Genomic DNA, 13,521 nt, shown 5'->3' on the forward strand with positions numbered 1-13,521 from the left:
CCCCGATCGAACCCCCTCCTCTTCTCCTCAACCGCCACCTCACGTCGCCGTGAACCAGCAGCGACATGGCGCACCCGGCCGCCTTTGACCACTATCCCGACCCCGTCGAGGGCCCTGCTGCCCAATATGACCCGGACGCGGGCAAGAACCCGGTCCTGCGAGGCCTCCCCCTCATGCTGGCCGGCGAACTGTAACCCCTCACGGCTCCATCCCGCTCCCCCAATTCCGCGTGTCCCGAGCTCACCAGCCGTCCAAGCATCTCGAGGTCCGCCTACCTCCAGCGCTTCTTCTGGGCCAACGCCGGCTTCGGCGCCATCAAGGACATGCCCGAGCTCGACGACGTGCCCTATACCTTCCATGTTCGAAGCCTCCCCGTCCCCCCCCATCAAATCCTTGCAAGAGGCCGGCATTGACCACCATGGCATGACCAGCCCACCGTGACGCCCCTCGGCAAGACGGGCCCCATGCTGGAGCTCGGGCCGGACCTCGTCAAGGCAAAGTACGCCGACTCCAAGGCCCGCTACTACACCGTCGGCGACTACCACGCCCTGTACCGCTCCGGCAAGACGACGCCCCTGCACGTCGCCGAGGCCCTGCTCGCCATCACCCGCCCGGGCGCCAGGTACAGCGACGCCTGGGCCGACGGCCACGGCAAGGAGCACCTGGCCATCGCCGCCGCCCGCGCGTCGACGGAGCGCTACGCCGCCGGCAAACCCCTGGGCATCTTGGACGGCGTACCGATCGGCGTCAAGGACGACGTCGACGTCAAGGGCTACATCAACCACGTTGGCCTCAAGTATAACTCCTCGATGCCCTGGTTCCAGGAGCAGGAGGAGTCGGCGTGGCCCGTCAGGATGCTGCAGGAGGCCGGCGCCGTCGTCATTGGCAAGCTGCGCATGCACGAGCTCGGCTCCGGTGAGTTGATTTGCCTCCCGGCTTCATGGGCTCATAGGAGAGACGCTGACCATATGCACAGACACGAGCGGTTTGAACGTAAGGGACTGTCTCTCTCTTTCTCTCTCTCTCTCTCTCTCTCTTCCCCTTGATCCTACTTGATAGGCACCTCGATGCATCCGTCTTACATGTCCACTGACGCAGTCACCGCCAGATCGCCCAGGGCACGCCGACAAACCACCTCAACAAGGCCTACTACCCCGGCGGCTCCTCGTCGGGCCCGGCATCGGCTACGTGCGCCGGCCTGGTCCCGCTCTGCGTGGCCACGGACGCGGGCGGCAGCGTGCGCATCCCCGCCAACTTCAACGGCCTGTACGGGCTCAAGCCGAGCCACCACCGCACCGTCGCCATGAACAGCACCATGTGCGTCACCGGCCCGCTCGCCGCAAACGTCGCCGACCTCGTCGTCGCCTACCGCGTCATGTCGCAGCCGGACCCGGACTGCGCCACCCAGGGCCGCTTCGCCCTGTCGGTGCCGCCGCAGCCGTCGGCCAAGCGCCTCATGGGCGTCTTCCGCGACTGGTGGAAGCTCGCCGACAAGCCCGTCGTCGAGGCCTGCGACCGCGCCCTCGACTGGTTCGCCCGCCAGCGCGGCTACCACGTCGTCGACGTCTCCATCCCCCACCTCGCCGAGGCCCAGCTCGCCCACGGCTGCATCTGCATCACCGAAATGGCCGAGTCGGCCCGCCGCCGCACCCCGGACCCGGCCGACTGGCTGACGCTGTGCGGCCCGGCCAACAAGATCCTGCTCTCCGTCGGTCGCCAGACGCCCGCCGTCGACTACCTCAAGCTCAACTCGCTGCGCACCCTGCTGATGCGCCACCTGGCCTTTCTCTTCCAAAAGCACCCGGGCCTGCTCATCATGACGCCCACCACGCCCCTCGTCGGCTGGCCGCGCGTCGCCGGCGACGACGCCTACGGGCTCAGCGACGGCAACCTGACCTTTCGCAACATGATGTACATTTTCCTCGCCAACATGACGGGCACCCCGTCGCTGTCCGCCCCCGTCGCCTACGTCGACCCGGCCCAGGGCGACGGCAAGCTGCCCGTCAGCCTGCTGGCCACGGCCGAGTGGGGGAGCGAGGAGCAGCTGCTGAGCTGGGCCGCCGAGGCCGAGGAGTATCTGCACACCGTGTATCCCAACGGCCGCCGGAGGCCGGATTCGTGGGTCGATGTCATGGAGCTGTCGAGGGAGAGCAAGATGGCGTAATGGCTTAAGCTGGCTGTGGACGTGCGTATACGTATATGTGTGCGCGCATAGGCCAGGGGACTGTATAAACTCGGCCGTCCATTTTCAACCTGTGTAGGTGGACACGTCATCTGTAAGAGGACGGTTGGTTATATCCATTCTCGTCCACGGCAGCCTATTTCATAAACTGCGACGCCATGCCCATCAGCCCGCCCTGCTGCTTGGCCTGGTTCTTAAAGTACATCTTCATGGCCATCTCGCCGGCCTTTTGAATGGTGGATTCCTTGCTCGCGCCCTCGGGGACCTTGCCCTGGGCAGCCTTGACGTCAAAGAGCTACGGCAATGGTCGGCAATGGTCAGTAATGGTCAGCAGGCCGGCCGAGGTGGCGCATCAGGCTTGGAAAGACGCACCTTGCTTGCCTCTGACATGGCCATGGCCAAGAACGCGCCCTGGCCGCCCTGGCTTTCCTTGTTGCTGCTGCTGCCGCTGTCACTGCCGCCCTTGCCAAACATCTTAAGCGCCTGCATGGCGGCCGCGGCGCCGAGGCTGTTTTCGTCGCCGTGCGAGTCGTCATCGTACGCCTGCTTGTGCTTGCGGGCGACGTCTAAGAGATATACCATTGCACTGTCAGCTCCTTTCCCTCTCTTCCCTTGAGAGTGCAAGAAGATAGGGGAGAAAGGGGGACACACCCTCCTCGTCAATGTCCTCGTTGGCAATCTGCCCCTTGCGCTGGCCGAGGGCGCCGACAACCTTGGAGAAGAGGTCGGTGCTGCCCGACGAGCCAGCGAGCCTCGAGGCCTCGTGGTCGGCGTTTTTCAGCTCGTCGTCATCGTCGCGCCGGTCGTGGGCCTCTGCACGTCGCCGATGCGAATGCTACGTCAGCCCATGAGTCCCCTTGCATTCCAGGCGCCTTGTTGGTTCGCTGCTCGCTCCATCACCATCCGAGAATCCGAGACGGAGCTCCCCACCCCAGCCATCGAATTCCATCGGCCGAGCAGTATGACGAGGGGATGAGGTGGAGGGCACACGCACTGTATCCGCCCGGCGAGGCTGGCCGTCCTCCTGGTCTTGTCAGCCGAATTGAGCCTCATCAGTCGCTATTGCGGCGAGGAGGGGCATCGAATGGCGGGGTAACCCGGACCTTGGCCTTGGTTGGAGCCCTGGGTCTGGTTCTCCAGAAACTCCTTGCCGGCGTTGATGAGCTTGTCCATTTTGACTCTGCCAGATATATAAGTTATCTTGTGTCCTGAAAGAAGCGAGGTGGTGGCAGAGAGAGGATGTAGTTGGTGTTGCTGGCCAGCCAGTCGAGATACTATTTGGGTTTCGCAAGAGGGGTAAGGAGGATAGCCTGACGATGGGTTGGTTGTGGTATCTCCCCCGTTAATTAGATTGGCTCAAATTAAATCTAATGGGGAAAATCTGCCTCAGGCCGGTGGGCAAAGTATCCCGGGGCCCGGATCCAACTTGACGGCTGCTCCCTCTCCACACTACACGCCTGAGGCAAAACGCAGCAACAGAGAGATGCTCCACCTGCGGACCCTCAGCAGCCAAGCAGGTGCCGGAGCAGGAGGCTGGCACAGCTGAGATGGCGAAATGGAGCGAAGGGATCCCGGCCTTGGTCGTCCACCGAGTCTCGTCATCCAAGCCACACCCCCAGCCCGAGACAAGACATACCAAGTGCTTCATCGTCATCGCCGCCCGGGCGCACCGACGGCAAGTTGTTCGTATCAAGAGACCCTCATTGAGCCTCCGGACTTCCCGCTCGCATGCCCAACAGTCCACCGAAGCATGGGCCCAATCGCCCCTCTTGCATTTGTATTTGTCCTCTCCTACTTCGTATTTTGTCCTCTCTTTTGTTGCTCCGAGGTATCATGTGCGCGTAAGAGGCAGAGAAAAAAAGGAAAAAAGAGCACCGAATAAGCAAAAAAAGGGCCTCCATCCAAGCTTTGATAGGCGTGGCCAAAGCAGCCTCAAGCATTGCATGTATGTCCCTCACCCAGTAGTCGTCCCAATCGTGTTTTGCAATGTTCGCGCCAGCCTCCATGCACCCCTTGGAAATTCCACCAAAAACGCCCGGCATTCGTCGACTTATATCATCCAGCCGTTGCAATCTCCCGTCTTGCGCGGAAGCCACACACCCCTAGCCCATGCCGCGATCCATCATGGGCGCCTGCTGCGGTCCGCTGTTGGCACTGTTTCTCTTCTTCTCCTTCTTAGCCCACCGCAGCCCGCACGCGTTGCAGAGCGTCTTGGGGCCGCTCGGCCCCTTTCTCCATTCGGGAGAGTCCAAAGTGCCTGCCATTGCGCGTTAGTCAGCATCCCTTGCCCGTGTCAAGCCGTCGAGGCAAACCTACCGCAGTCTGTGCACACGTATTCCTCCGTAGTCTTGAGCTTCTTCTTCTTCTCTCCCGGTCGCGAGTCTCGGTCCATCGGTATCGCAATGCCCGCATCACCCCTGATGAGCGTCGGGCTTGCGTTGCCCGTCGTGATGCCCCGGCTGCGCTCTCCCTCCTGGTATCGCAGGCCCGTCAGCATCTCAATCGTGTCTGCGTGTGACGCCCCCTCATAGCGGGCCATCTTGTCTCGTAGCGAGTCCGGCCGGCTACCGGCCACGGCTCCTTCCAGATTCTCCCTTGTTAGCGCAATGTCGACGGCGCTGCGATCGGGTTGGCTAGCGCCCACGCCGCGGAAGAGCGGTGTCGATGACGATGTGACCGTGATTTCCGAGGGGGTCACGTCAGACCGACCCTCCTGGCTCTGCATCCACTGCCTCTGAGCCTCGTCGGCGTCGGCCTCCTCCTCCCTCCGCAGCTCTGCGATGCGCCGCCGTAACCGCTCGTTTTCCATCTTGTGCTCCAGGAACGAGTCCAGCAGGCCGGCGTTGCGCGTCGGGTACGGCCGGGCCATCATGAAGACAGCCTGGCAAAAGGGTGACTGGTTGTTTGGATTCGGCGCAAACTTGGCGGCGGCAATATGGGCGTGACCAACGGCCTCGAACATGGCGTATGACCCGTCCTTTTTCTTGAAGCGGTAAAACATGCGCAGCGGGTTTCCCGACGCTATGGACTCGTTGAGCTCCGAGACGAAGACACCGCGGTCGTCGGTGTGGATGAGGTCCTTGAGGAAGACATCGAGAATCTCCTCGCCAGTATAGCCGGCGACGCTGAGGACGCTAGGGGATGCATACTTGATGCGGCCATTTGCATCGAGAATGTGCAGAAAATCCTTGAGCTCCTCCACCACCTTGGCGGGCCAGTTTCTTCGCTTGGTGAACTCGGTCAGGGTGCTGCCGTTGGACAGGCTCATCTGGGCTAAGGCGCCGGGCGGCACGGGACCGGCGCCGGGCACGTTGTTGGCAGCCGTGTTGAACTGATTCTCGGCATGAGCAATGGACTCGTCGGTGATGGCGCTGTTGCTAACGAGGGCGCTGTCGTTGGCTGAGTCGGGGGGGTTGGAGTTGACGGCGGCGACGGCCATGGCGCTCTCATTGGCCGAGTCCATACTCATGGGCAGGTCGTCGAACGAGTTGAGCAGCGTGTTGTTGAAGAGGGCCATGACATCGCCGCTGTCCTGGCCGGCCATGTCCAGGTCGGAGAAGCCAAAGAAGCTGCCCTGAGGCGGAGGTTGCCTGTAGGACATGATGGAGGTGCTTTCATAAGGTAGGGCACCCAGTCAAAGGCGATATAAGAATTGCATTAGGTGAAGGTTTATAGCCCGACGGGACGAGGCGGGCGAGGGCCAGTGGCAGCTCTGAGCATAGAGAGGGAGTGGCCCGCTGAGACGTGCGCAGCGCAGGCAACACACGGCGCAGCGCAGCGATGGGCAAAAGGCCGCCTGAGGGTCTCGGTCGTAACGGCGGACGGGCGGCGAGCAGAGAAGAAGGAGGTTTGCAAGAGCGAGGGCCTGGAAGGAGTGTGTGTGTTGTGTGTAAAGGATGATGGATATTTTAGTTGGAAAGAAAGATCAGCGGCCGCAGCACCAGCCGAGCAGGAGCAGGAGCACAAGATGGCGGGATGGAAATGAGAGGCAGGCTGTACTTGCCAACTCACTGATACTTTCTTCGCTTTCTCTACGGAGTACCTCCCACTGTAGCAGGCACCTGCGGTCATGGGGGCGCGAGCTACTTGGGGCTGGCGGGCGAGCTGGCGCGCACGCATGTACCTGCAGTAGGAGCGAGCTGTCGCCACCCGCGGATACAAGACGCTTATTGGATGTAGGGGGTACATGCGGTACTTGCCTGTACCGTACTATAAGCTTGATGTCGGAGTGAGGCAAGTCTTGGGCAGGCACCGGCCTGCATGAGGCCCGCCAGGTCGGCATATACATACATATACATACATGGGCACGTCCGTCGCGAGGAGGCCCATGTACAGTCAGTTTCCATGTGCGGGCATGCAGGCCCCGCCTGGCGCACGGCGACTGCTACCGTACCGGCCAGGGTCGGACCAAAAGCTCCTTTGGTGGCAAAGACACCCGGCTACAAGGATAGCGAGAGACCCGCTGTCGCTTTTAGTGGCCCGTCTACTTGCATAAGTACCTGAATGCAAGTCACAGATGCTTTGTTGCTCTAGGAGGACGAGAGAGGAAGTATGACGAGATGGCCAAGCAGTGTCCAAGGCGGTGGGACCACGCCGTCTCTGCCCCCGTCAGGTATATTTCGACATGCCTACCTACACCTTACCTAAGGTAGCAGCTCGGAGGCAGCACACTTTACATTGGCGGTCCCGTGGAATTAGGTCCAAGATAAGGTGCAGGTACAAACTATGCTGGAATGACGGGCCAGGCCATCTCCAAGTCTCCCGCAGCATAGGTACGTATATGCATATACAAGTCCAGGGACCTTACAGATGGTGTCTGAGACGTCAAAGCCATTGTTGACGAGTTGCCTGTTCCCTCCTGTACAGCATCATCTGTACCTACTAGGGGAGGACGACGTGACCAATCCAATGCAATGTCTGTCGCCGCCACAAGAAGCCCCCCTCCTCTCTCTCGCTGGCCGAGACAAGGGAAAACGAGGTGGCAAATGCAACAGACGCCGGGCGTTTCGGCAACCCGTCCAGCATGGACAGGACTTGGCTAACTGAATTCAATTGACCTACTCCGCAGCGTGTCCAGAGCAACAATCCCAAGTTTGGCCATGTCGCCGCAACATGGGAAAAGTGAAATGTCCATGTTGACCCTCACCTCTGCGTGCTAGGTCTTGCTCGTGTATCCTGTACTTGTCCTCGCCGGACCTCGCAGGCCAAACCTGGTGGGAAATGACTGTGTGCCCGGCGACGGGGGGAGTCAACCCCGCCTGCCGCCGCCTTGCTGCAACCCCCCAGCGTCGCCTCCTCGCCTCACTTCGCCTTATTGCATAAACCAGCATGCATGCGCTTAAGAATAGACTGCCAGCTTGTAGCTGATGGCTTATGTACAAGCCGGTCAGATGGGCTCCGTGCGGCGAGGATCTTAGAGACAGGCGCCAACGCCATCTCCTCCGAGTACTGCCTAGAGCAGTGCATGTGCTCCATTCCAGACATTATCCTCGACTTGCCTGGCCGGGGAAAAAACACATGGGACCTCGCAGGTTCTCTCTGTACTGCCGCTTGGCACGGCTCTTAGTCATATATATCGCAGCGGTTAGTGCCTCCTCTGGCGGGGTAGTGAGCGCCCGTCGAAGACCCTGGCAAGGGTAGCTTGTTATTTTTTCTTGTCTCGTTTCACTGCGGTCCCTTGCCAAGCAATACCCTGGAATTTGTCAGTAAGGAATTCAGATACGTATACGGAGTAGGAGTAACAGGGGCCAGCCGAGCATCAAGTACGGCGTATTCGTACAGGCCTTGCTTGGCCTTGCCCAAGCCAATCCTTTTAGCGAACCTTTGCTATTTAACCTTGCCAACATAGACCAGCAGCATCTGCACGCTTTAGCGGTCGGCACCTGGCATCTGGCATGCGGCCATGCTAGGTGTCGAGATGGGCCAAGCAGCATATCCGCCAACAAGTATCCGTTAAGCGAGCTTACATACTACAGACGAGCATGGTCTGCTCAACGTTGCATCCAACTCCCCCTCCTCGCGCACTTGTTCAATTAATTATACCAATTCCATATGAGTATTGCTATTCGGCCAAGTGGAAATCTCTATTCGGCCAAGAGTCTCATAAAATCCCCTCTTTTAATTGGCTACAATGCGCCTTAGTCATTAAAGAGAAATCTTAAGTATCTTAAAGTACTCGTCTTGTACGTCGCGCGCTCACCTCGCGCGGGGGTAAACCCCCACAGTAGGGCCCCTCCCCAAGGGGGACCCCTCCCCTACTGGCTCGGGCGCCCGAGTACGCTACTTCGTAGTTAGAGCTATCTAGGATTTTTTAAGGATTTTTCGCTAAAAGGAATAGCAAAAGGATGGTACTAATGCGGGACATAAAGGTACCCCGCCTTTTAGCTAGTGTTGGCCGAATAGAGATTTCTACTTGGCCGAATAGTAAAACTCTTCCATATATGTCGTCTGGCTGGATGGCGTTGGCAGGGGCGGCCATTTGTGCCGCGTAAGCCGAGTCTTAAGAGCTGCCAATGCCAGAGGCAAATTCGGCATTCGCATTAGACCGACGTGCATGCTTTTCTGCGTTTGGTTTGATTAGACAATTCAAGGAGGAGAGACGAGTGCAGAGGTCCAAATCTGTCCGGTGCAAAGAAGCCGATTCACAGGGAGCACTCTCTCACCCTTAAGGAACGCACATGACGTTGCGGGAGCTAATATAGTTTGCAATGACATCCCAAGGAAGACGGCGATGAAAAGGCTAAGTACGTACCTGTACGTACCTCCCTCTGGGCGGGTAACGAACGACCAGGGCACGTGAGCACGGGTTAAGTTAGTAACGCGTGCGCCACGCGTCTCTCGCCAATGTCTTCGATGATGAGATGTTAGGATCCTTGAGGGAGAGCCCTTGTCCTACACCCAGCCTCGACGGGTCGCTCATCCCGGCTCGCCTACAGATGCCACGCCCGCCATGTCACGAATCGACAAGCTGTCCATTTCCGGCGTGCGGTCCTTTAGCCCCGCCGTCCGCGAGGCCATCCAATTCAACACCCCCTTGACCCTCATCGTCGGCTACAATGGCTCCGGCAAGACAACCATCATCGAATGCCTCAAATATGCCACCGCCGGCGAGCTCCCTCCCAACAGCAAGGGTGGCGCTTTCATCCATGACCCCAAGGTAGCCTCATCTCTCTGGCCCCGTACGTCCGAGCTCCAGTTAACAGGGTCGGCAGCTCTGCGGAGAGAAAGAGGTCATGGCTCAAGTCAAGCTGCAGTTCCGCTCCATCAACAATCGTCAACATGTTGCCACCAGGAGCCTGCAGCTCACCGTCAAGAAGACGACCCGTTCGCAAAAGACCCTCGACTGCTCACTCGTCGTCGTCAACAACGGCGAGCGCACCACCACCTCCACGCGACAGGCGCAGCTCGACGAAATGATACCCGAGCGCCTCGGCGTATCCCGGGCCATTCTCGACGCCGTCATCTTCTGCCACCAAGACGAGTCCCTGTGGCCCCTCAGCGAGCCCGCCGCGCTGAAGAAGCGATTCGACGAAATCTTCGAGGCACTCAAGTACACGAAGGCCATTGACAACCTTAAGGTTCTCCGCAAGAAGCAGGTCGAACAGCTTGGCAAGCTGCAAAACGACGAGGCGCACAACAAGACAAACAAGGATCGCGGCGAGCGAGCCGAGAAGCGCATGACTCTCCTTCAGGGTGAAATCGAGGAGGCCCGTGACAAGTGCGAGGCTCTGTCCACCGACATGCAAGAGACGCAGGACAAGATCAAGGGAAAGCACCAACGGGCAAACAGCTTCCTACAGATTGTGCAAAACCTCGGCAACAAGCGGGAGCAGCTCGAATATCGGCAAGACGCCGTCGATGAGCTGAGGCAGACGATCGATGAGCTCCACGAGGACGACGCTTCTCTTGAACACTCCCTCGCTCAATATGAGCAAAGCATGGAGCGGTTTTGCGAGGAATCCGAGCTCAACAAAACCCAGTACAACGACCTGCAGCGAGAACTGGCAGGCTCGCGCAAGAATCTGGCAGCCAAGCTATCTGAGCAGGGAAAGCATCAGTCGGACAAGGACAACTACGAACGACAGCTCAAGTCGCGATTGGAAATGATTCAAGAGGCTGCCCGCTCTCACTCCTTCAGGGGGTACGACGGAGAGCTGGCTGACCATCATGTCAAGTCATTCAACGACAAGATCCAGAAACTTCTCGACGAAAAGAAGCGCGACCTCGAGCGCCTACAAAAGGAAAACTCGGTCGAGCTTGACCAAGCCACCGCCATCATCACAGAACTCGAGGGACGCAAAGCGGCCAGGACGCAAGACCGCGTTTCTGCGAAGCAGCGGATCGTGGTCATCGACAAGCGCACCAGCGTGCTGAAGAACGATGCAAGCTGGATCGACTTCGACGAAGGTGCCAAGGCTATCCTCGATAGCCAGCTGGAGGAAATCGATGGGAGGTTTCAACGAGCGCAGCAAGACTTTGAAAAGTCGGACTGGGATCGACAGCTATCTGATGAGAATGACAAGCTGTCGCAACTAGAAAAGGAGAACGAGAAACTTGGTCGCGAGCTTGTTGATTGCACCCGCCGGGCATCTGAGCGCGCTCAGCTCGACTTCCGGAAGAAGGAGCTCGGCGACCGCAAGCGCAAGCTGGAAACGCTCACCACTACCTGGAGGTCTAAGCTGGCCACCATCGTGGGTGAGGACTGGGAACCCGGCACACTGGAAGGCAAATTTCAGTCCGTCCTGACACAGCAAAACAAGACCCTCCAAGAGGCGCGCAAGAAACGAGACCAAGCACGAGAGAGACAGCAAAAGGTGGAGTTCAGACTAAGAAATGCCAAGGAGACTCAGGAGACCAAGTCGCAGGATGCCGCAAAATGCAAACAAACAGTTCTGTCGGCACTTCGACGTGTTCGAGACAACGCTGTCATTGAGGACTACAAGGAAGAGGTTGAGTCTGTGGAGCTGCAGGTTGAGGAGCTCAAGAACGAGCTCAGCTTGTTCGATGCCCTCGTCGAGTACTACACCAAGTGCAAGCGCATGTTGGAGTCGAAGAAGAAATGCCTGTTGTGTGAAAGGCATTTTGATGACGGCCACAACGCGAGCGCGGAGCGTCTGAGCAACAAGATTCAAAAACAGCTCGATCCCAAGGGCAGAATCGACTCTGAAAAGGACCTGAAGGATATCGCGGCTAGTCTGGAGTCCCTGCGAGCCGTCCGGCCGTCTTTCGATACTTATGAACGACTATCGAAAGAAGTGCCAGGGATTCGTGACGAGTGCAAGACTGTTCAAGGCGAGTTGGACGTGCTGGAGCGACAGCTAGAGGCACTCGAGTCCCAAGTATCGGAGGAGGAGGAGAAATTCCGGGACGTAGAAGGGCTGTCCAAGACTGTCATGAACATTTCGCAAACCATCAAGGACATCGGAGACTCTGAGAGTCAAGTGGAGCGCATCATGTCTCAACAACTGTCCGGGGGGTCCACTCGAGGCGCGGACGAGATCCATGAGCTTCAAGCGGACCTTGCCGAGCAGATGAGAGGTCTCAAGGGCCGGATCTCGAAGCTGGCCAACGACCGGCAGCGGATGAGAGATCAGATCAACTCTCTCGAGCTGGAGAGGAGCGAGCTGAACAACAAGATCAGCCGCGCTGCCGGACAGCTCGAAAAGAAGAAGTCGCTGCAAAACCAGATTCAGTCCCTGAAAGAGGACCATAACCATCAACGGGAAATCATGCAGCGGGCGGACGAGGAACTGGAGACGCTGGAGCCGAGCATCTCGGAGGCTCGCTCGGCCCGCGACGAGACCCTCGGACGCGGGCGTGCCAAGGAGCAGGCCATTGTGGACGAGAGAGACGCCATTGCGAACTCGGTCAGCGAAATCAAGATGCTCGACAGTGACATCCAAGACTACGTCGACCGCGGCGGCCCGTCGAACTTGGCCTCGAACCAACGAGCCATAGCCGCGCTCGAGCAGTTGATTGGCAACACGGAGAAGGAGATTGCGCAGGTGACGGTGCGGGCGAACAAGCTCAAGCAAGACATTGACAATGGCGACCGCAAGAAGAAGAACATTGGTGACAACCTCAACTACCGCAAGCATCTCCGCACGCTGGACGTGCTGCGCAAGGAAATCGCGGAGCTCGAGGACCGTAACGCGCACGACGATTACGAGCGGCTCCAGAGTGAGGCACGGATGCTGGAGAACCAGTCGAACCGGCTGCTGGCGGAGCGAGGGTCCGTCATGGGCACCATGAAGACCAAGGACGAGGAGCTGGGGCGCCTGCTGCAGGAGTGGGAGATGGACTACAAGGACGCCAAGCAAAAGTTCCGCGAGTCGCACATTCGCGTCGAGACGACAAAGGCGGCGATTGAGGACCTGGCGCAGTGCGGGGCGGCCGTGGACAAGGCGGTGATGCAGTTCCACGCCGTGAAGATGGCCGAGGTGAACCGCATCGCGGGCGAGCTGTGGCAGAGCACGTACCAGGGGACCGATATTGACACGATCCTGATCCGGTCCGACAACGAGTCGAGCACGGGCAAGCGCAACTACAACTACCGGCTGTGCATGGTCAAGCAGGACACGGAGATGGACATGCGCGGGCGCTGCTCGGCGGGGCAAAAGGTGCTGGCCAGCATCGTCATCCGGCTGGCGCTGGCCGAGTCGTTTGGCGTCAACTGCGGCCTCATCGCCCTCGACGAGCCGACGACCAACCTCGACCGCGACAACATCAAGAGCCTCGCCGAGAGCCTGCACGCCATCATCAAGGCGCGCCAGGCGCAGAGCAACTTTCAGCTCATTGTCATCACCCACGACGAGGAGTTTCTGCGGCACATGCGCTGCAGCGACTTTTGCGACAGCTTCTTCCGCGTCAAGCGCGACGAGAGGCAGAACAGCGTCATTATGCGCGAGAGCATCACCAAGATTTTTTGAGCGACGGCCGGTGCATGGGCCGCTCGAGGTGCCGATTTGATGCTGTCGCGGCCGATTCGCTCGCGACCGGGCTGGCGTCAGTCAGCTAGCTATCCGGAGACGGCTGTTTTCACACGCCCGTCCAAAGTACAAAAAGACCCGGCCGAGCCGTCCCGCACTGGTTGCATCAGATCGTGATCGTGAATGTGTGTATGCATGCAGCACCCCCAGCAGGGCCGCCTCGAAAAGTGCTTCCCCGCGCTCCGTCTCTCCGCCGCCTGTCGCTCCAGCGTGATAAGTCGTACACGGCCCGCGCCCAAACGCCGCCCTGTGTTTACTTGTTTTCATCGCAAACAGCCATGGTATCGTAGTCCAACCTCCGTCCTCTCCCCCATGTCGCAGAGCAAGGAACATTATGAAGAGGGGATGCCG

At 59.1% G+C, this 13,521-nt stretch overlaps 4 protein-coding genes across 4 annotated transcripts; 2 read left to right on the top strand and 2 right to left on the bottom strand.

Moving 5' to 3' along the window:
* Positions 1-65: 65 nt before the first annotated feature.
* On the top strand, positions 66-2,164 carry HRG_06475 (amidase domain-containing protein; the record flags this gene model as incomplete). The annotated part of the gene is made up of 5 exons (XM_044864946.1): positions 66-190; positions 257-359; positions 432-915; positions 977-993; positions 1,109-2,164. The coding sequence occupies 5 exons, from the start codon at positions 66-68 to the stop codon at positions 2,162-2,164; spliced, it is 1,785 nt and encodes a 594-aa protein (XP_044719886.1).
* A 154-nt stretch (positions 2,165-2,318) lies between these two features.
* HRG_06476 (beta-flanking protein) lies at positions 2,319-3,355 on the bottom strand (the record flags this gene model as incomplete). The annotated part of the gene is made up of 4 exons (XM_044864947.1): positions 2,319-2,477; positions 2,555-2,748; positions 2,834-2,995; positions 3,286-3,355. The coding sequence occupies 4 exons, from the start codon at positions 3,353-3,355 to the stop codon at positions 2,319-2,321; spliced, it is 585 nt and encodes a 194-aa protein (XP_044719887.1).
* Positions 3,356-4,284: 929 nt separating this feature from the next.
* On the bottom strand, positions 4,285-5,783 carry HRG_06477 (GATA zinc finger domain-containing protein; the record flags this gene model as incomplete). Its single annotated transcript, XM_044864948.1, has 3 exons — positions 4,285-4,439; positions 4,499-5,581; positions 5,648-5,783. 3 exons carry the CDS (start codon positions 5,781-5,783, stop codon positions 4,285-4,287), a joined length of 1,374 nt encoding a protein of 457 aa, XP_044719888.1.
* A 3,348-nt stretch (positions 5,784-9,131) lies between these two features.
* HRG_06478 (AAA domain-containing protein) lies at positions 9,132-13,110 on the top strand (the record flags this gene model as incomplete). The annotated part of the gene is made up of 2 exons (XM_044864949.1): positions 9,132-9,338; positions 9,394-13,110. 2 exons carry the CDS (start codon positions 9,132-9,134, stop codon positions 13,108-13,110), a joined length of 3,924 nt encoding a protein of 1,307 aa, XP_044719889.1.
* Between the last annotated feature and the right edge of the window lie 411 nt (positions 13,111-13,521).

Source organism: Hirsutella rhossiliensis (genome assembly GCF_020360975.1).
Source record: "Hirsutella rhossiliensis strain HR02 chromosome Unknown scaffold00006, whole genome shotgun sequence".
Taxonomy (NCBI): Eukaryota; Fungi; Ascomycota; class Sordariomycetes; order Hypocreales; family Ophiocordycipitaceae; genus Hirsutella; species Hirsutella rhossiliensis.